General features: G+C 39.4%; 1 protein-coding gene across 1 annotated transcript in view; it reads right to left on the bottom strand.

The window, feature by feature from the left end:
• The window catches only part of LOC124804769 (DDB1- and CUL4-associated factor 12 homolog), a 71060-nt gene that overhangs the window by 21945 nt on the left and 27150 nt on the right, over window positions 1-21965 (bottom strand). The window contains exons 4-5 of the mRNA XM_047265087.1: window positions 9123-9404; window positions 2385-2541 (exon numbers count right to left, since the gene is read on the bottom strand). Of these exons, the coding sequence (XP_047121043.1) occupies window positions 2385-2541; window positions 9123-9404 (439 nt within the window). The remainder of the gene's footprint in view (window positions 1-2384; window positions 2542-9122; window positions 9405-21965) is intronic.

Here is a 21965-nt window from a genome sequence, read left to right on the forward strand (position 1 = left end):
TTCACCAGATCTGATGAAGCCAAAATGACAATTTTGTAAAACAAGTGCATTTTTTATCCAAGAAACATATTATTCACACCTGAACGAGGAATTTTCATTTTATCTTTACACATATCAAGTCACCATATCCTTTTCAAACAATAGAAAATCCAGGATGGAATGTAACAATACCAGAGAAGGAAAGTTGCTACTCACCACATAACAGAGATGCTGAGTCGCGACAGGCACAACAAAAAGATTCACACAATTATAGCTTTCGGCCATTAGGGCCTTTGTCAGCAGTACACACACACACACACACACACACACACACACACACACACACACACACACGTCTACAGTCTCAGAGAATTGAAACCACACTGTGAGCAGCAGCAGTGCATGATGGGAGTGGCAACTGGGTGGGGGTAAGGAGGAGACTGGGGCGGTGAGGAGGAGGGATAGTATGGTGGGAGTGGTGGGCAGTGAAGTGTTGCAGTTTAGACGGAGGGCAGGAGAGAAGGTGTGTAGGGGGAAGGGGTAAGAAGCGGAAAGGAGAGAAATAAAAGGAAATTAAAAGACTGGGTGTGGCGGTCAAATGACAGCTGTGTAGTACTGGAATGGGAACAGGGAGGGGGCTGGATGGATGAGGACAGTGACTAACGAAGGTTGAGGCCAGGAGGGTTACGGGAATGTAGGATGTATTGCACGGAAGGTTCCCACCTGCGCAACTCAGAAAAGCTGGTTGTTGGTGGGAAGGATCCATATGGCACAGATTCATTGATGACATCTTTGCTATCTGGACTAAAGGTGAGGACACCTTATTCACATTCCTCCAGAACCTCAACAACTTCTCCCTCATTTACTTCACCTAGTCCTACTCAACCCAACAAGCCACCTTCCTAGATGTTGACCTCCACCTCTAGAGATGGCTACATCAGTAACTCTGTCCATATCAAACCTGCTAACCATCAGCAATACCTCCACTTCGACAGCTGCCACCCTTTCCATACCGAGAAGTCCCTTCCGTACAGTCTGGCCACCCGTGATCGTCGCATCTGCAGTGACGAGCAGTCCCTCTCAAAATATACCGAGGGTCTCACTGAAGCCTTCACTGACCGTAATTATCCTCCCATCCTTTTACAACTTTCCAGTCTCCCACCACCTCCCAAAGTCCCACAGTCCGGCCACAGAGGAGCATTCCTCTCATAACTCAGTACCATCTGGGACTGGAGCAACTAAATTACATTCTCTGCCAGGGTTTCGATTACCTCTCATCGTGCCCTGAAATGAGAAATGTCCTACCCACTATCCTTTCCATCCCTCCTACCGTGGTATTCTGCCGAACCTACACAATATATTCGTCCATCCTTACACAGCCCCTGTTCCCAATCCCTTAAGCTGCAACCACTGTGCTGCATTCTATGTAGGCGTGACAACCAACAAGTTGTCTGTCCGTATAAACTGCCACCGACAAACTGTGGCCAAAAAACAAGTGGACCACCCTGTTGCTAAACATGCTGTCAAACATGATATCCCTCATCTCAACGACTGCTTCACAGCCTGTGCCATATGGATCCTTCCCACCAACGCCAGCTTTTCTGAATTGTGCAGGTGGGAACTTTCCCTCCAATACATCCTACATTCCCATAATCCTAATGGCCTCAACCTTCGTTAGTCGCTGTCCTCACCCATCCAGCCCCCTCCCTGTTCCCATTCCAGCACTACACAGCCGTCATTTCACTGCCACATCCAGTCTTTTAATTTCTCTTCTTTTTATTTCTCTCCTTTCCACTACTTACCCCCTCCCCCCTCCACACCTTCTCTCCTGCCCTCCGTCTAAACTGCAACGCTTCACTGTCCGCCACTCCCACCATACTATCCCCTCCCCCTCCCCTTCCCAGCCTCCTCCTTGCCCCCACCCAGTCGACACAGCCATCATGCACTGGTGCTGCTCCTCAGTGTGGTCTCAGTTCTCTGAGACTGCAGACGTGTGTGCAAGTTGTGTTTGTGTTTGTGTGTGTGTGTGTGTGTGTGTGTGTGTGTGTGTGTGTGTTGCTGACAAAGACCTTAATGGCCGAAAGCTATAATTGTGTGAATCTTTTTGTTGTGCCTATCGCGACTCAGAATCTCCGCTATATGGTGAGTAGCAACTTTCCTTCTCTGGTACTGTTACAGCATATCCTTTTGTATCACTACCATGAGCACTCAGAGGAATATGATTAATTCCAATGATTCAAATTGCATACTAATCAAATATACTATGATAACAGTGCAATTTTTCATCCTATGAATACATAATGCTACAACTACCTACATGTAGCACCATACTTACTAATCTGAGGAATGTTAGTAAGTCTGAGGAATTGTATCACGCTTAGCAACAAATAGTTTTCAATACATACCACAGCCACTATAACGTGTTGATATTTTTTTCACAGCTTGTAAAGTTCGAGCATCTAAAAGCAGAGTGTAGGAACGACAGCCAACAGCATACATTCCAGTATCTTGCACTGCGAGACAGACATTTTCTTGACATGATGGCAGCTTTCTTGAAAACTTCTGCGGAATGTTACAGAACAAAATAATAAAAATGTTGTTATTTTCGCACAGAAGTACTAGGAACAATATTTAATGTAGTGCATTGAATCACAGCTGCCTGGAACCTGTATGTGAGTGGCCATTATCCTTGTAGATCTAATGTGTTAACATATTTTTGTTTATATCAGTAATGAAACTATCCAAGTCAGAAATGTCCTACCTACCAAAAGAAACTGTAAAAGTGTAACTGAGATACTAAATTGTGAAAGAAATCCCGAACTCTGAGAGCATACATTGCACCTCAAACAGCTGACTGAAGAGTGAGAGAAAAAAAGAGAAAAGAAAAAGAAAGTAAGCAAAAGGTGTTTAATGTCATGAAAGATAGAACATGATACACTCAGCTCTCAAGATCAAAAGATACACAAGGAGAGAAAAAAACAATGAACTGCAACAGTCAAAATGAGGGTTTCTGGGATATTAATGGAAAAACGTTTGGCAACAGAGCAGATGAGATACGCACAAACTGTCAAGAGAAACTCAACATAGATGGAAAGGAAAGAAAGGAAAGCAGAATACAGATGTGAACACCAGGAAGGAAATGATCAGACATGTTCATCATAAAATCCTTAAAATCAAAGTATTCTAGTAGTCATTACGAGATATCAATGAAGTTAATCAAACAGTGCTCATGTGAGTTGAGTTGTATGTTAAGTTGTTTGTGTAATCAATCTCATCATTGGAACATTTCCAGACTGGCTAAAATATGCTGAAGTTAAGCCTCTTTATTAGAAGGAGGATAAAGAGATACCACCAAACTATCGACTACTTCCACTTATGCCAGCTTTTTCAAAAATATTTGAAAAGGTTGTGTTCAACGGTCTCCTTAAGCATCTGACTGCAAATAACATATTGTCCGAGTCACAGTATGGGTTTCTAAAGAGTTCCGATATAAAGAAAGCTATTTACATGTACAGTGAGAATGTACATAATTCATTAGATAACAAATTAGATGCTACTGGCATTTTCTGTGACCTGTCAAAAGCCTTGGACTGTGTGAATCACTGCCTTCCTGTTACGTAAATTAGAATATTATGGTGTCACCAGCAGTGCTGCAAAATGGTTTGAGTCTTACCTAACTAACAGGGAACAAACAGTGACGTTGTTAAATACCATGGAGTAAGCAGTCAGTATTCTTCTGATTGGAAATTAATTACATCTGCTGTTCCTCAAGGTTCTATCTGGTGTCCATTGCTATTTCTTGTGTACATTAATGATCTCTCATCTGTTGCATGGCCTGAGGCTAAGTTTGTCTTGTTTGCGTATGATACAAACATTGCAATAAATATAGAGTCAAATACAGATTTAGAAATAGCTGCTAATCAAATTGTCACTGACATCAAAAAATGGCTTAAAGCTAACTGGCTGTCATTAAACTTTGTAAAGACCTACTATATGCAGTTCAGAACCTGTAAGAGATTTCCTTCCGCCATGTGTGTAACATATAGAGACGTGCAGATTAAAGAGGTTGACAGTGTTAAACTTCTGGGATTACAACTCGATATGATTAGATTAGATTCAGTTTCCATTCCATAGACCCAAAAAATGAGATGATTCTCGTGGGTGTGGACATGTCAGAAAATATAACATAAAACATTTGAATATAATACTTACTACCCTAATCATTTATACTTACTAACCTTATCATTTGTCAGGAGATAGTCAAAATAGGTCAGTACAATGCAGTAAATTGGAACAGCTAATATTTACAGAATTAACATGCAGTCAGAATGAAATTCAGCTTGGAAGGGCATACCACAAAACTGCTGAAGTGCCCAAAAAAGTCTGTTTTCGCCATATGAATGATATGAGATGTAAAACTTGCATACTTTGCTTACTTTCATTCTAATATGTCATATGGGATCATATTCTGGTGTAACTCGTCAAACCGAGTAAAAGTTTTTAAATTGAAAAAGCATGTAATAAGACTAATTTATGTTGTAAATTAAAGAGAATCATGTAGAAACCTGTTCAAGGAACTGGGTATTCTAACCACTGCTTTTCAGTAAATTCATTCCTTAATTAAATCTGTTGCGAATGTTATATCTCTATTTTCAACCAATAACTCAATATGTAGTCTCAATAATAGAAATAAGAACACTCTACATAAAGACCTAAAATCACTTACCTTGGTCCAAAAAGGGGTCCAATATCCAGGAACACACACTTTCAATAAATTGCCAACAACCATTAAAAATATGGTTTTAGATAAAGCACAGTTTAAACACAGTTTGAAAAACTTTTTGGTTCGCAACTCCTCCTATTCTGTAGGTGAATATCTTAACAGAGACTATTAGACCATTTGTAAATGTCTTGTAGATTTCAGTTTTGACAAAACTTGGTCACAAGTTAAGATTCGGTATTTTGCGCTTTATTTATTGAAAGTACAAAACTATTTTTCATTCTGACGATGTATTAGTTGTGTAAATATTAGCAGTTATAATAGTTCCAGTATACTGTAATGCATTCACATATTTTGACAATATCCTGACAAATAATCACTAAAGCGAGAATTATATTCAAATGTTTTATGGTTTTTATGTTATACTTTCAGACCTGTTCCGCACGCAGGAGAATCTTCTCATTTTTGGGTCTACGAAACAAAAACTGAATCTAACCTAATCTACAAGTGTGCTTGTTACACAATAACGCCTGTCCTCACACAGCTAGGCACTCTTGGACTCATTTCCTTAGGATGTTTTGACCTCCAATGTTCCCCTGACTTGGCACCTTCAGATTATCATCTTTTCACCTCCATGAAGGCACACACAAGTGGAATTAATTTTTCATCCACTTAGTAGGTGCAGAGAGAAGTTCTTAAGTGGGGAACAGAGCTGGTGGGAGTGTTCTTTAAGGAGAGCATAAAGAAGCTTGTGCCTTGGCTCCCACATTCACTGAACAGGATGATGATTAAGTGGAAAAATGTTCAATAAGTGTATCAACAACCCCCTGCAGTTTCTTTTCAAATACATTTTTACTTAAAAAAATACAAATCTAGTTACATTTACTCTCTGATCATGCCACGTATTTATTCCAATCTTCTGTTAGTCCTTCTCCTCCACCCCCACTCTCTGTCTATCTGCTCCTGCCCCTCTCTCTGTCCATCTCCTCCTCTTTTCTTTCTCTGTCCATCTCCCCTCTCCCTCTCTCTCCATTTCCCCCTCCTCTGTCCTTGTCCACCTCCTTTTCCCCTCTCCGACTGTCTATCTTATTTTTCCCCCCTCTGTGGCTGTCGATCTCCTACTGCCCCCTTCTCCTTCCATGTTATGACCCTCATCCCAATAGGAGGCTGGTGATTCTTACCCCCACGGTACTTTTTTTCCAGTTTGTAGCTAATATGTGTATCAAACTTGACTGAAATCTTTCAAGGGGTTTCAGGTGAGCTTTTTACCCACTGCTTTGTCCAGATATATGTTTCACACGTATTGAACATATCACATTTGCTTGTATATTTTTTTCTCTGTATCTTTAATGAATTTTGCCCTTCAGTTACATTTTCGTGCAGCTCAATGTTTATGACGACATATGGCCTGAACTACATGTCGTACCATGATATAATTTTACAGGTGCATCCAGTTGAATATTTGGTTACTGCCTGTGACATGTGTTGTGAATAGAGTTTGCAGTAAGGAAGTAATAAATTAAAAGCCATGCATGATGCAGCAATTTTTCACACATCTCAGTATTTGACATCATACTGTCTCAGCTGTGTGTTATACAATGATATGTTTTTGTAGGTTCATTCAGCAACATGTGTGGGTACTGTCTGCAAGAAGTGTTAGGAATAGAGAAGTAGTAAAGAAGCAATAAATTTAAGCATCATGCATGATGCGGCAGTTTTTCATGCATCTCAATGTCTGTGACATAATATTTCCTGAAATATGTGTCATGTGGTGCTATAATTTTGCTGGTACATGCAGTAGTATAGGTGAATACTGCCTGCAAAATGTGTTACGGATACAGTTAGCAGCAATGAAGTACTAAACATCATGCTTAATGAAGCAGTTTTATTGCATGAACGGCAAAAATGTATATGGGATAAACTTTGTCCTTTCATTATTTTGTGGGGGTTGTCAGCGAGAAAAAGCTTCATGAAGGTTTGAAGTTACACGTCAAGTCTGTTGCAAGTCACTATGTGTTCTCATTCTCAAATATTGGATGAACAAAGTAGGGGTATTCGTACATTGTGGGTTACACAGCTTTTTTGCCCCTGCCCCCAACCCTTTCATATGTACGTCATTCTTAGCCCTACAGCAATTCTTTCCTGACAATAAGTGATATGTACACCAAGTTCGGTTGAAATCAGTCCATTGATTTAGAAAGAGATGTGGAACATACATATATACATACATTTTTATAATATTTATGGATTCTTTTATGCAACCTCTCTCAGTCATATCCATTTTACCTAAAGAGTTTAAGTAATACTTCCTTGATTTAGCTAAGCTTGCATTTTACAACTGCCCAGTCCTTTTTTCATTTATTGGGCTTACAGGTCTCAAATGGTGCACTGACTATTGTTTTTTTTCCAACATCTGTTAACTGAAACCTTCTTGGTGTGTTCTAGTAAAGCCTGGATTTCATTCTTTCTCGTCTGAAATTGTTTTGATATAAGGTCTCAGCTATCTACTTCTTCTGAAGACCAACAGAAAATTTTTCAATTTTCTATTATTAAAATTTTTGCTCATTTCCTTACTTTCAATTATCCCTTTAAATTTACATGTTTAATACGAAAAGAAGACATATTTTTAATTTTAGTTTTTCTGGATGACATGTTACATTTGTGTGGCCTCATACCATACCACTCCCAGCTCCTCGCCTGTACAGTATCACACAGTTTTGTTCAAAATTAGATTATACAGCAATTTTTCATGAAGGAGATCGGTAATCCAATTTTGTACACTGCTTGAGAAAGAAAGTGAAGCACCCAGTAAAGAGAAGGAAAAACTGAAAGAGACTTCACATGTTGAAAGGGGATTACAAAATCGATTCAAAATTACAAAGAGCTTGGCAGGATGAGCCCACTAATCAGTTGGATCCCTTCTGGAATTGATGCATGCACAGATTCAGAAGGGAAGAAAATCAAAAGACCATTGTATCCTCTCCTGATGCAAAACTGTTGTAAATGGTCCTTGATATCCTCAATACTGGCACTGGGTCAGAGTTGGCATCCAAGCTAGTCTCACGTATGTTTTATTGAGGACAGATCTGGGGACCTGCCTGGCCACTGGAGTACCTCAGTCTCACAACACAGACAATTCACAGAGACAAGCAACGTGTGGATGAGCTTTGTCCTGTTGAAAAGTGGCACCACAATACTGTTGCATGAGAGGTAATTCATGGGGATGCAGGATGTCCATGACACACCATTGTTCCAACAGATTTCCCTCAGTCACTACCAACCTTGAGCTGAAGACATTCCTGATGGCTCCCTACACCGTGACACAAGGAGTTATATCGCTGAGCCTCTCCAAAACATGGGAAGAATGGGACCACTGCTTAGGTCACCACCATACTCGATAACAATGGTCATCCAAGATAGTGCAGAACCACGATTCATCACTGAACACAATGCAATGCCATTCCTCAGTGTCCTACAATTGCCGGTCACAGTGCCAATTCAAACATAGCCATTTGTGCTGTGTTAATGGCAGTCTATACACGGGGCAGCGATCCCCTAGTCTGGTTTCTGCTAGTCTCCGACCAATGGTGCAGGATGACACAGAATGTTGCAAAGAGTCCCTTACTTGTCTTAGGACAGCAGGTGCAGATATAAAGTGGTTAGATCGTGCTTGGTGCACAATATGGCAATCCTTCCTTGTGGTGGTCAGATGAGATCAAACAGAACACTGGCGATGAGTATGACTGCCCTCACACTCTCATACAGTCCAACATTGGGTCACTTCACCTCTGAAGGCCCCACAAATGTGGATATTGTATGGTTCAACCTGCCATGGAGACCCACAATGAGGCTCCTTTCAAACTATGTCAGGAGCTCGTAACGCTGTCTTACAGAAGTATGGTGCGTCTCCAAGTCCTTCACGGGGATCAGTCAACATCTTACCTGTTCGAACTCCTGATATATCCTATGAGGGCTGGTAACAACAATAAAACGCCAGCAACACTAACGCACTCTGATGGCCACTCTACCAGTCACAGAGAATTGCAACTATAATCATTTACGTACTCACTGATTGTGTGTATGTGTGCAAACTTACATTGACATCCTACCATGTCTTCTGGGCTTCAGTTTCTTTGTCAGGCAGTGTAGTAACAGTAACATCAACTATTAATTCTGTCATCAGATTGCTGCTCAATGTATTACTGTTATCATTTCAATGCAAGAAACACCACACAAAATATAAATTTTAAGAAACTCTCATTGCAAAAAAGTGTTCAATCAGCATTCCAGTACTAAAAGTAACTTTATATTTCTTCCACTTTGCGGCCACAGTGATTATATTATCATCTTTTGTGCACCTTTGTATTAACTAACCAGGAATGTCAGCTGACTGAAATAAGTAATTCACAAATCAACAACTCACCTGATCAAATGTTTCAGCATTCCATATATGAATGAAACCATTAAGAGACAAGGCAGCAATTTCCTGGAAATTCTTGTTGAAAGCTACAGCCCTAACTTTTTGTGCTGATCTGCATTCCTTTGTAGCCAAAGCATGAACATGTTTATAAGATGGCCCATCTTCTCCATCCATAAGCTCGTCCAACTGCACTCTCCACAAGGCCATGCGAGTGTCTCGTGATCCAGATACAAGGAACTGATCATCAAGCCAACACATGTCAAACACCCAGTCTTGATGCGCACCCTTTCAAAGAATAAAAACAAACAAAAACAGTTGAGATGTGATTCATAACTTGCATCAAACTGTTATTTACTACAAAACAGTGTTAAACTAACAGAGAAATTTTACATTTTCACAACACACTACACATCTGTTCAAAGTGCATAAATACTTCAAAAACCAAACAATACTTTGATTTTAAATAGTGTTCAATGCAATCAGATAACCACCACTCATTAAAAAATTAGGACAACATTTTAAATATTATAACCGTCAATGTCTTTAAATAAAAGCTAACAAATTGTGAATGACTGTGGCAAAGTATAAATCAAATTACTGTAAAGTTTATAAAAATGAAGACTGTTCTTCCTGAAATAGTACTGCATCACATAAATGCTTCAAATTATATTTCAGGTAAATCAAATGCGCCTGTGCTTACTGCGACTATACTTCCCACCAGGGTGAACACCAACATAAAAGAATGATACTTTGGCACAAGCATGTAAAGCTAAAGGCTGCTGTTTTGTCAGATAACAAGTAAAGAAAACACATAAGAATCCTAAAGCACAACAACAGCAGCACTAAGTATTCAGAATCTGTATTCTTAAAGTATATAGTACATAGTAACAAGCAACATGTGAGGTTCAGTTAACTAACAAGGTCAAAAAGACTGTCAAAGAATAAGCACATTATGTAACCCACACTTCAGGGCCAAAAACATTTATTCAACACAAAATTAGCATTCTGTAACAACAAATTAAACTGTCCATTAGTCCACAAAATGTAAACAATAATAGATCCCGTTAAGATTAATGTAAATCCAGGCAGGACACCATCATTGTGCACGCTTCTGCAATTATAATAAGTGCAGTTCCAAATAAGACTCGAGTAGAAATCACAGTCATCAAATAGAACAACTATATGGAAACGTTATACCAGCTCATAGTGTGCAGACAACAGGCCCATCACTCTAGTCATGCAGTAATCAGAAAGCACAGCAGTCACTATCCTAATAAAAGTCCAATCCAGTCCAGGCAACAGCAGATGTGGTTGTAGTTCACTTCATAGTTGCAGAGCCAGATGGCAGCAGCTAGTGAAGGCAAAATTGAGAGGGAGGTAGTTGCTGGGTAGGACAAGCACTCTGAGGGTTCCATACAAACTTAATTACAGATATAGACAACAATAAAATTTTGTGTGGCTCAGTGGCCTGATGCAGGTCTTTCTACTGAATCCCACTTTGGTGACTTGTGTGTCTCTAACCTACCCCAGCAGCACAATCAGGGAAAGTGGACCTACAGTTTAATGTGGAATCTGAACCATGCGTTGTTTCTGGCAACTCCTCACATCGTTGAGACGCGAAGGCTAGGATAAAACAAAGACTGAAAAATACATATCTGACAGAGTTTTGATCCTACAAACACTAAGTTTTCAGGCACACACTTTACTGCTAGACCACCAAGCCTGAAGTCCAATGCTTGATTTGTGATAGTGCATGTCGGTACCAGTACCTCTGACAAAAAGAATGCATTAAAATAACATTAAGACATCTAAATTTAACAATACAGCCCCCAGTAGTTCACAGTACCAGAATCTCTTTTTTCACAATTCAAGCCCTGCTGACATTTACGTAAATAGTTCATCTATAGGTTGTTGTCTGCGAGTATCAAAATATGTGACATATATGGCCATATCTTTTGACTGCATTCACTTAGAAGCCGACACGTTTTGCACTGGCGAGGGACCTTAAATCTTAGAATTTGACAAATTCTAACTAGATACTTCTGCCCGTTCCTGAGAAATGGACAGACAGAAACAAATGGCAAAAAGAATATTTTTTATGTGATTTAATTATAAATTAATAATTTTCGGATTTTTTTCATTTGCTTGTACTGTAAAACCTTGTTTGTGTCAAATTTCATGAGTCTAGGTTAACAGGAAGCACACTATAGGTTTTGATGAACGAGTTGGTGAGTATTGAAAAATATGACATAAATGGACATAACTTTTGACTGCACAGACTGAGAAGCTTAAATTTTTCACACCACCAAGGGACTGTAGACTTTAGTATGTGACATAAATGTAAACTTCACACCCCCACATGTTCATGAGAAAAAGTGGTCTTAGCAGTTGGATGGGCAGACAAATGGACACACGGACGACAGCAAACAAAGGACTCCGATAGGGGTTCTGTTTTTACTGACTTAAGTATAGAACCCCACAAGAAGAGACAAAGGGGGCTAGGGTCAAGATTTGCACAGCATATACAAAATTTAGAGAAAGAAAAAAATGTGTGTGTAGAGAGAGAGAGAGAGAGAGAAAGAGAGAGATGAAAGAATATCAAGAAGTTGAATTTGATGGGCTTTAAAAATGAACATTAGAAATATGCCATTACGGCAAGACCACATGATAATGACAATCAACCTAGATCCTTTTACCCAGTTTCTCTTTGTAATTAAATCTTTATATTCAGCACCCCCATCCACTGCCACTTTCTATATACGTCTCTCTCACACTGTCTCCATTTTCTCTCATTGCTTTACAGTATATCCCATTGCCAATGCATCCTCTCTCACTTACACTCCATCACTGTCTACACAATACCTAAGCAGCTCAAAAATTCTGTGGTGACCAACTTATGTTTCCCCTATACCCACATGTTTAAAATTTCAGTCCAAAATGCACTCTCCCCTACACCTACAGGTTAAAGTATGTTTGTTTGGGGTGCTACACACCACTCAAAGTCTACATGTGGTCTCCACTCATCTGTTTTTAATTTTCGCTGCCTCTTCTTCTTTTCCTCCCACTGCTTTGATCTCCATCCACCTGTCTTTCTCTTTTACTGCCAGTGTGTGCAACTGACCATCAACAACTCCTCTTTGAAGCTCAATGATATTGTCTTCATCCATCTCTCTCTTTCACTGCCACTTTCTCTCTCCCACCACCACTGTTTTCTCCCTCTTTCTCTCTGTCTTCCACCATCACTTTCTCTCTGCTACTGTCAGCACAAGATAATGCAAACATATCTGCATGCTAAAATGTTTGGTGAGGAAGACAGAATGAGGTTTGTGGCAGCTGGTTTCCCACTTTTCTGTCAGAGTCTTTTAAATAAAAGCATATTTGCCTTTCTTTGTTCCGATAGGAGCATTTTTCTGCTGGTTTCCTTCTCTCCCCTGCTACAGTAGGATGTGCTGCTTATATAAATTCTGTTGTACATCAGTAAAGTTTTATGTACTTTGAATAATTATATGCTTTGACAGATATAAACAAGAAATAAGTATCCACAATGTAAGTGAACACAAAATCATTTGCTTTACATTTTTTCTGGGTATTTCACTCACTGATTGCAATTCATCAAAAATGCCCAGATTATGATTTGTATCTTAAAAGAGTAGAAATATTGTTATAAATATTTTATTGAATTTGCACTCTTCCCAGTTTTACATAATTTTTGGCAATCTGTTTAAGCTCTTTTCAGACATGTTAAGATAAGTTTTAACCCCTTTTTTTCCACAGCAGTATTACTTTCGGGTATATTCGTATAGGTGTTAAGTGCCCATTATTCAGAGAAAGTGCATCACAAAGTTTTATTGATGAAAAAAATGCTGACTAAAACAGCTTGGTGATCTCAGAACACAAGTGATGTCCCTAAAAACTTTGTCATGCGTTCACTACGTCAGTTAAAACTACATTTATGCCTCAGACCAGATATTAATGCACATTTTACATGCATAACTACAATAATCTGAACCTCTGGACCTCAGTTCCCCAAGAACATTACCTTAAGAACATATGGTAAAAAATTTTGACGATTTTCCACAAATTAAAATTAAAGAAGTAGGCATACTCACAATTGGTACCATGGTACCTGTGCTGGCGTAAGGTGTCGCCGGCACACCAGTTGGCAAAGAGGATGCAAGAAGATTGATAATAGGCACAGAATCAAGCACACCTATCAGGAGAGAGGCCAAAGACCAAAAGACTCACAAGCAACGCACCACCAATGCCCTCTCGACCGCAAGTATTTAAACCACCATTGTGTACTGGGAGAAACAGTCAGTCACTATTCTAGTTGGTGTCTGTCAGTTCACGTCATCAAATATGAGAATGTAGTGTTTATAGCGAGACTTGTATTTCACCAGCAGGAGGCTAACATGGACTATTGCGGATAAGCTTGTACCATAATAATGTTCTTAAAGATAAGTAGCTTCCTGTTCTTGTTAATAAAGAACCCAGTCAATACATGTGTGCAGTTGCATTACAGAAAGAGGATACCAGCCACCATACAACATCCTCTCTCTGCTTCCCATGGTACAAGACTCTACAGTGTCAATGACAACACAAAAGTACCCAAAAACAGTGATCTTTTGGGTGTATATTTATTACAGATACAGATTTTCAAAAACAAGAAAATGTCATTTCTAGATGAATGTCTAAAGAACGTACAGTTAAAATTTTAGCCATTTGCTGTGGTTACATGTTATAACGAAACTAAGTGAAGAGTAGATGTTGAACAAATATCCCCCACACACTCGATGAAAGCTGGTGGAAGAAGGTGACCTCTTCATATTTTTTTATAATAATCTAGATGTAGGAGGCATCAATGCTTGGGTAATCTACAAAGAAGTGACCAACATCAAAATAACGAGATTTCCTTTTCAAACTTGGGGAGGAACTTGCCATAGATTATATCCAAAGCAGGGTCCGAGTTGAATTATTAGAGATAGATGGAAGCTCCCACCACTGTCAGGTGCATAAACCTTGCAAACAAGGGAAAAGTCATATAAATGTGCATTGTTTGAGAACAGAGACACCAGTTTCCAGATTGCACAGCTCAGTCTACAAAGATTATATGTTGGTATCTGCTTAGTCTACAGACAAAGTGATCTGTTGGTATCTAATATAACATATTTACTTACGCAGACTATAATGTTTACCTTTAAAAAATGTGTATCAAAGTTTAGACCTACAGCAGTACTTAATGTTTAGTATTAAAACAAAAAACAGGCCCTTTAGCATGACTATTTGTTACAGAAAAACTCATATCCTAAAATAAAAAGACAAAGAACAAGCTGTACATGTATCAACTAGAGATGGAACATTTTTGTCTCACCAGAAGTTTTAATGGGTTAAAACAATCCAGTTATTCTGCTGTTAAAAAACACAAAGTATATCTTCACGCAAAAACCACATCTTGGCATTTCTCAGTCCACTAGGGAACTGAGGATCATTGCAGGAGGGAAGATGATTGAGATATGGAATATTCAGCAGCAGAGGGATAACATTCGTAAAGTATTCTATCTGACCATAAGCTTTAGAAAGGTGCCACGTCATCTTACCTACCCATGGATTGTACGTGATTTAGCACAAAATTACTCACAGAAAAAGGTCACTCGATTGTGTGTTCAATATGATGGATGACAAGAGCCTGAAAGAAATGTTGCTTCACATGTGTTGAGGTAAACAATAATAATGAAAGCTTTCACGACTGGATGTCATGGTTGCTGGTGAGTCTCCCAGGTTCTATGGTTACTGGCTGCGGTCCTTGTGTAACTTTTCTGTTCCTAACGTTTCATTCAGAGCTGCAGTAACATCTTCAGAGGTACTACTCCTTCTGTTGAGTCTTGCCAGCTGACGTATCTAGCATCAGAGAGTGATATACATACTGTGAAAAATGGTTATGGTAGAAGTTTACACGTGACTGGCAGAGATATTGCTCGTCAGTGACAAAACTTAACTATCTATTGCCATCTCTCACAAAAAAAACTGTGTAGACCTACTGCCCATATATAGTAAGTTTCATGGCTCTTCTCTTAAAATTATCCCCGTGTTTATATATTTCCATGGCTTCTGGACATAGTTTCTGGATATAGTTTGTTGCTGTAGCTAAAATTTTGATTTCACAAAACTCCACAGTATGATTTCGTGACTGAAGAGCATGCTCCGCTACAGTTGATTATTCATTTTCTCTAGTCAGTAAAGACTTTTTTGTTCCTTCAGTCATGTATTCAGTTTCGATTGTTCCAGTGTAGACTCTGCCACATGTACATGGAACATAATGTATCCTGCTTATTGATGTAGGAGCGCTTTTATCCTTTGCAGATCAGAATACTTGACATTTTCTTTGTTGATCTAAAACTGGTCTGATGTTGTGTTTCTGTAAAATCTTTCAAGTCTGATCAGTTACTTTTTTTAATAAAAAGGAGAGAAACTGTGGTCTTACATGTTTCATCCTTGTCCTTTGTCCTATTGTTATTTGGTCATAGAACTTCATTTCCTTCTTTAGCTGAATAGCCATTTTTCTCAAAATCCTGCTTCAGATGTTTTAATTGGGCATCCAGATGTTCTGGTGTGCCAATTCTTTTGCCTCTGTTGAGAAGAATTTTAATGACACCACTCTTTTGTTGTGTATGATGGTTGCAGGTCTTATGCAAATATCTGTCTGTACATGCGGTTTTCCCAAAAACTTTCCAACCTTCCATCGATCTGTCTCAGAACTGGAACATCTAAGAAGGGTATCCTGTTGTCATTTTCTGTTTCCATGGTAACTTGCATTTTGGATGTTATTTAGCTATTTTACCATGTGACCAGAGTACAAAATAATTTACTATCCACAAACTGATACCACCAAGACGGCTTCTTATTTGCTTTTGCTAGAGATGATTGTTGGAATTTTCCCAATACAAATTAACAATCGCAGGACCCAATGGGCTACTCATTGCGACACCAACAATTAGCTCATAAAATTCATTGCCACATTGAAACTGGCTAGGAGTAAGGTAATGTCTAACAAGAGCTTTCAAATTCCCTGGGAAAAAACCCAATATATACATAACAACTTCATTAATGGTAACCATAATGAACAAAAGTACTAAGTCAAAACTTACAAGATTATCTTTAGGAACCAAAATTAGCCCTTCAAGTTTCTCAATAAACTGACACGAGTCTTTTACATACATGCCAGTTTTCCCAATATCTGGTTGTAAATGAGTTGCCAGATATCTTGCTGCTTGGTATGTAGGGGAACTGATAGCACTAACAATGGGTCTCAGGAAAAATTCATAAATTTGATCTTCCTGTGAGACACAGTGCTAAGAGGAGCCGGAGGTGGTCAAATCCAAAAAATTACGATTTTTTTTTTGCTGCCGAAAATTAATTGGAACATACCTCTTTAATGAAAACTTTGAATTATTGTTCTACTCGCCCTAGAAGTGGAGTTATTACCATTTTCCCCCACGCCTGCAGAGGAAATGGGCGGCCGCTGAATGGATCTAACACCCTCTCGTGACTTCCTGGCGAACTGCTTGGGATTTTCTCGGCCTGTTACGCATACAGCGCATTATGTTATGCATACAGCGAGTGTGACAAATATTACCCATATTTCCTTACAGCTTACTCCTATTTTCCTCAGAATTTCGAACAGCTTGCTCCATTTAATATTGTCGTACACTTTTGTTCTGGTTACGATGCCACGTTTTAGTAACCGTGTATATAAGAAGAGGAAGAACGTAGGGAAAAGAAAATTAACACTAATACCAAGTTGCGATACTACAATGAATAAGAGCGCGGAACATTGTCTCTTTGCTGTTTACCGTTGCGAATTAGTTCAGTGTTGCGCCTATTGTTGGTAGTATTATACTTCTTGTGTAAAGCGGGTAATATGCAGTATGTACAAGAATCAGGAGGGAACAATAAAACCAATTTTTCATGACTTAGCACAGCCAGAATTGTTACACAAATGTCTACACAGAAAGACGCAGAATCCTAATGAGAGTGTTAACAATTAGATTTGGAAAGTGATTCCTAAAAGGGTGTTTGTAAGCATAAAAACACTGAACTTTGGCATTTATGATGCAATAGCAACCTACAACCAAGGGAACAGTGTGAAGTGTGAAGTTCTGAAGGCATTAGGATTTACAGCTGGGGTGAACACTGTACGAGCACTAAGAAACATTGACAGAGAAAGGATAAGAGAAGCAGAAAGAAGAGAAAGGCATATGAAGTATGATGAAACAACAGGACAGAAAAGAAGACAGAAGAGGAAGCTTTTGGAGGATGAAGAAGAAGACCCTGATAATCCATCCTATAGTGCAAGAATGTATTGAGAAACTTTGATAGCCATTTCTCGTAAATTAGAATTTTTCGAATATAAGGAACATTTTCTCAAAATCCACTCAAGCTAGAGAGATGAAATTTTTATGCAGCACTCCTAGTGGTCAAACTTACATTGTAACACAGCCATTTGGCAATATGTTCAGTAGTTTCATTTCAGTTTAATTATAAAGCAATTATTTGTAAAAAAATTTGGGTCATTAATAAAAAAAATAATTGGAAGGAAACTAGAAAAGATACTCCAAAATCCCCCTGTCATAACTGCAATACTAAACCACTCTATATGTAAAAAAAAATAAAATTTTTTGTATTTGGTAGTTTATTCATAAATGTTCCTCAAACTTAGTGATTTTAACATGGGCAGCATAGGCACCTCTGGCTCCCCTTAATGTTATCAATTCTCCCACATACCAAGTAGCACCATATCTGGCCACTCGTTTGCAACTACCAATTTGGAAAAACTAACTCATACATAAAAGACTCGCATCATTTCATTGAGAAAGTTTACAAGCTAACTTTGACTCCTTAAGATATTTATGTAAGTTTTAACATGGCACCTTAGATCATTATGATTCCAATTAACAAAGCTGTGATTTATACAGGGTGTTACAAAAAGATACGGCCAAACTTTCAGGAAACATTCCTAACACACAAATAAATAAAAGATGTTATGTGGACATGTGTCCGGAAACGCTTAATTTCCATGTTAGAGCTCATTTCAGTTTCGTCAGTATGTACTGTATACTTCCTCGAATCCGCACGCAATTGTGCAATCACGTCATCAACACAGATTTTCTGTGAACGTTTGGGCAGGCAGGCATTGTTGGTGATGTCTTGATTGGGCCCCATGTTCTTCCACCTACGCTCAATGGAGCACATTATCATGATTTCATACCTGTGCTGCTAGAACATGTGCCTTTACAAGTACGACACAACATGTGGTTCATGCACGACGGAGCTCCTGCACATTCCACTTGAAGTGTTCTTACGCTTCTCAACAACAGATTCGGTGACCGATGGATTGGTAGAGGCGGACCAATTCCATGGCCTCCACGCTCTCCTGACCTCAACCCTCTCGACTTTCATTTATGGGGGCATTTGAAAGCTCTTGTCTACACAACCCCAGTACCAAATGTAGAGACTCTTCGTGCTCGTATTGTGGACAACTGTGATACAATACGCCATTCTCCAGGGCTGCATCAGCGCATCAGGGATTCCATGCGACGGAGGGTGGATGCATGTATCCTCACTAACAGAGGACATTTTCAACATGTCCTGTAATAAAGTGTTTGAAGTCGTGCTGGTACGTTCTGTTGCTGTGTGTTTCCATTCCATGATAAATGTGATTTGAAGAGTAGCAATAAAATGAGCTCTAACATGGAAAGTAAGCGTTTCCGGACACATGTCCACATAACATCTTTTATTTATTTGTGTGTGAGGAATGTTTCCTGAAAGTTTGGCCGTACCTTTTTGTAACACCCTGTATAATGGATATTTTACCATGTGATCTGACTGCTCTTTTTAGACACAGCCTTACTTCTAGACAAGTTGTTGATGTCGTAACCCATTGCATTCTGTGATTGCTAATTTCTATATGAAAAAATTCCAACAATCAGCTCCAGAAAAAGCAAATAAGAAGCCATCTCGAGGGCATCAGTTGGTGGATGATATGTTTGTGCTTTGGTCACATGGTAAAATAGCCAAATAATATAAATCCAAAAATGCAGTTTACCATGGAAATATACTACCCATTCACATTAAAGTGATCACCTGTCAAAAGCCTGAATAACTACCTTTCGCAGCTCAGACTGCTGCGAGTTGTGCAGGAAGAGATTCAGTGATGTTCTGGAAGGTACTGACAGGGACGTGGAGCCATGCCAACTCCAGTGCTGTGGCCAGCTGTGTTAAGTTCCTCAGCTGAGGATTCATAGCTTGAACAGTCAGAATGAGGTGGTCCCATAGATTCTTGATTGTTTTTAAATTTGGAGAGTTTGGTGGCAAGGTGAGTACAGAGAACTTATTCTGGTGCTCTTAGAACCACACACATACCCTGGGAGCTATGTGATTGTTAGGTGCCATAATGACGAGGAAAAACAAAACTGCATGTAGGGGCAGACATGGTCCCCAAGGATAGATGCATACTTGTGTTGACTCACTGTGCCTTCCTGAATGACGAGATCACCTGGCAATGCCACAAAAATTCCCCAGACCATAATATCCCTTCTCCACCCTGGATCCTTCTGAAATTGTCGCAGGTTGTTTGGCTTCAGACATTTCACTCCATACATGCCAAATGCCATCTGTCCGCTGGAGCATAAAACATGATTCATCTGAAAAGGCCACCTGCTGCCACTCGGTGGACATCCACTTGTGGTACTGGCGTGCAAATTCCACTTTGTCTCGATGAACAGCAGCCATCACAGGTGCATGAACTAGGCACCAGCTGCAGAGGCCCACAAGCAGCAACAATCACTGAACAGTCATTGAGGAGACACCACTAGTAACCCCTTGGTTCAGCTGGGTGGTTAATTGCTTAACAGTTGCATGTCTATTCACCTGTACACATCTCTGCAGCAGTCTTTCACCCCTGTCACTATGGTCCACGTTGCATCACAGTTGCCTTGGGGGTCAGTTTTGGATACCACCACTGTGCCATCCACAGTGTACTTTAACCATGGCAGCATGCAAACTGTTTACAAACTTAGCCGTTTCAGAAATGCTCCCACCCTTGACCCAAAAGCCAATGATCATACTCTTTTGGGCATCAGATAAATCACTCCATTTCCCCATTATGATAATCACAACACTGTTACCAAGCATTATGACAATGAAAGCACTGTTACCAACCCTCTCCCCCTCACGTGCTTTATATATCCTCCATTGTTCATGCTGCGATCTGCTGTCTATGAGTGGTTATTGGACGCTGATGTCAAATGTAAGTGGTGATCACATTAATATCACTGGACTGTGTAAAAATGTCAATGGAATATCCTTCTTAGATGTTTTAGTTATGAGACAGACCAATGGAAGGTTCGAACATGAAGGGTTTGAGAGATGTGCATATGGATATTTGCATAATAACTCCATCACCACCTACAACAAAAGAGAAGTGTCATTAAAAGTCTTCTTGGCAGAGCCACCAGGATTTGTACATTAGAACATCTTGACACCAAATTAAAATACCTAAAGAATGCTTTAAAGGCCAAGGATAAAACACAATGATGGGAAAACACAGTTTGTCTTCCTTTTACTAAAAAATTAACCAATTAGGTTGAAAAGATTTTACAGGAACATACCATTAGATAAGTTTTTAGATCAGCAATGAAAATATGTCAAGCACTCTGATCCGTAAAGAGTAAATGCTCTCCAGTGTCACCACACTGGGTATATAAAGTTCCATTGGAACTCTCAGGAGAAACATGACTATATGGAAGGTACATCTTTGCAGACTACAGAAGAAAATACAAAAACCAGCTGCAGCAGAGCAGACACTTCTGTCAAGATATCATCAAGTTTTCCAAAATCAATGACTATATAGAGAAGCCATGGAAATATATAAACATGGGAATAATTTTAACAGAACATAAGAAGCCATGAAACTTAGTATTTATCGACAGTAGCTGTTCAGAATCGATAGTTTCATTTCTTTACAGTAGACAGTTAAGTTGTATGTCTGACAAAGATTCTCTCTGTCAAACACTTTTGCAAAGATCTCCAGTGCAGCTCTGGATGAAACATCAAGAATAGAAAAGTTTCACGTACCATGACCATACAATACAGATTTACCAGTAGCTGAAACAATATCAAGTTGGCAAGTTGGTCAGACTATCAGCCAGGAGCATGCCCCTCGCACAGACTCTGGTAGAGCCCCAAATGAGGAAGTGGGCATTGCAGTCACTGAGCAGCATGGAAGAAACTGAGAGTTGAGTGGTAAGCTGTAGTGTTCTGTACTGGTGAGAATAAGTGACAAGGGTATATAGAGGCTGCAAAGAGAAAATGTAATTCTGTAAAGGTAAATACAAAACGCAGCAACTTGTAAAAGAGTGTTCAACACATTGACCAGGCTATGAACAATGTCTTGGATGAGTGCCATTACATCAACATAGCTGGATTTCCCTCTTCGGGAGTAAGGTCATAATGTATTGGGTCAAGTGTGGATGTCAAAGCAGTCTTCAAGCTGTATTTTAATTTCTTGCAGGCATATAAGAGCTGGAAATTGTAAACATAATAGGCAGCTGCAGTTCTGCCATATGTGATCTGATGCCACTTACATTCCATTCAAGGATAGCCATGTTTAAGGATGGGAGATGGGAGATGGCAGCTGTAGTAGCTGCAATCACCTTGGCAACTAAGGAGTATCTGTTTTCGTGTGTGTTTCAATACAGGTTTCAGAAGCTGTAGGATTCTTGTCTATTATTTCTTTTCTTCAGAAGTATGATTTTTCTCTCCAGACTGATCAGCTTTTGCTAAGGTAGA

The sequence above is a fragment of the Schistocerca piceifrons genome, chromosome 7 (genome assembly GCF_021461385.2).
Source record: "Schistocerca piceifrons isolate TAMUIC-IGC-003096 chromosome 7, iqSchPice1.1, whole genome shotgun sequence".
Taxonomy (NCBI): Eukaryota; Metazoa; Arthropoda; class Insecta; order Orthoptera; family Acrididae; genus Schistocerca; species Schistocerca piceifrons.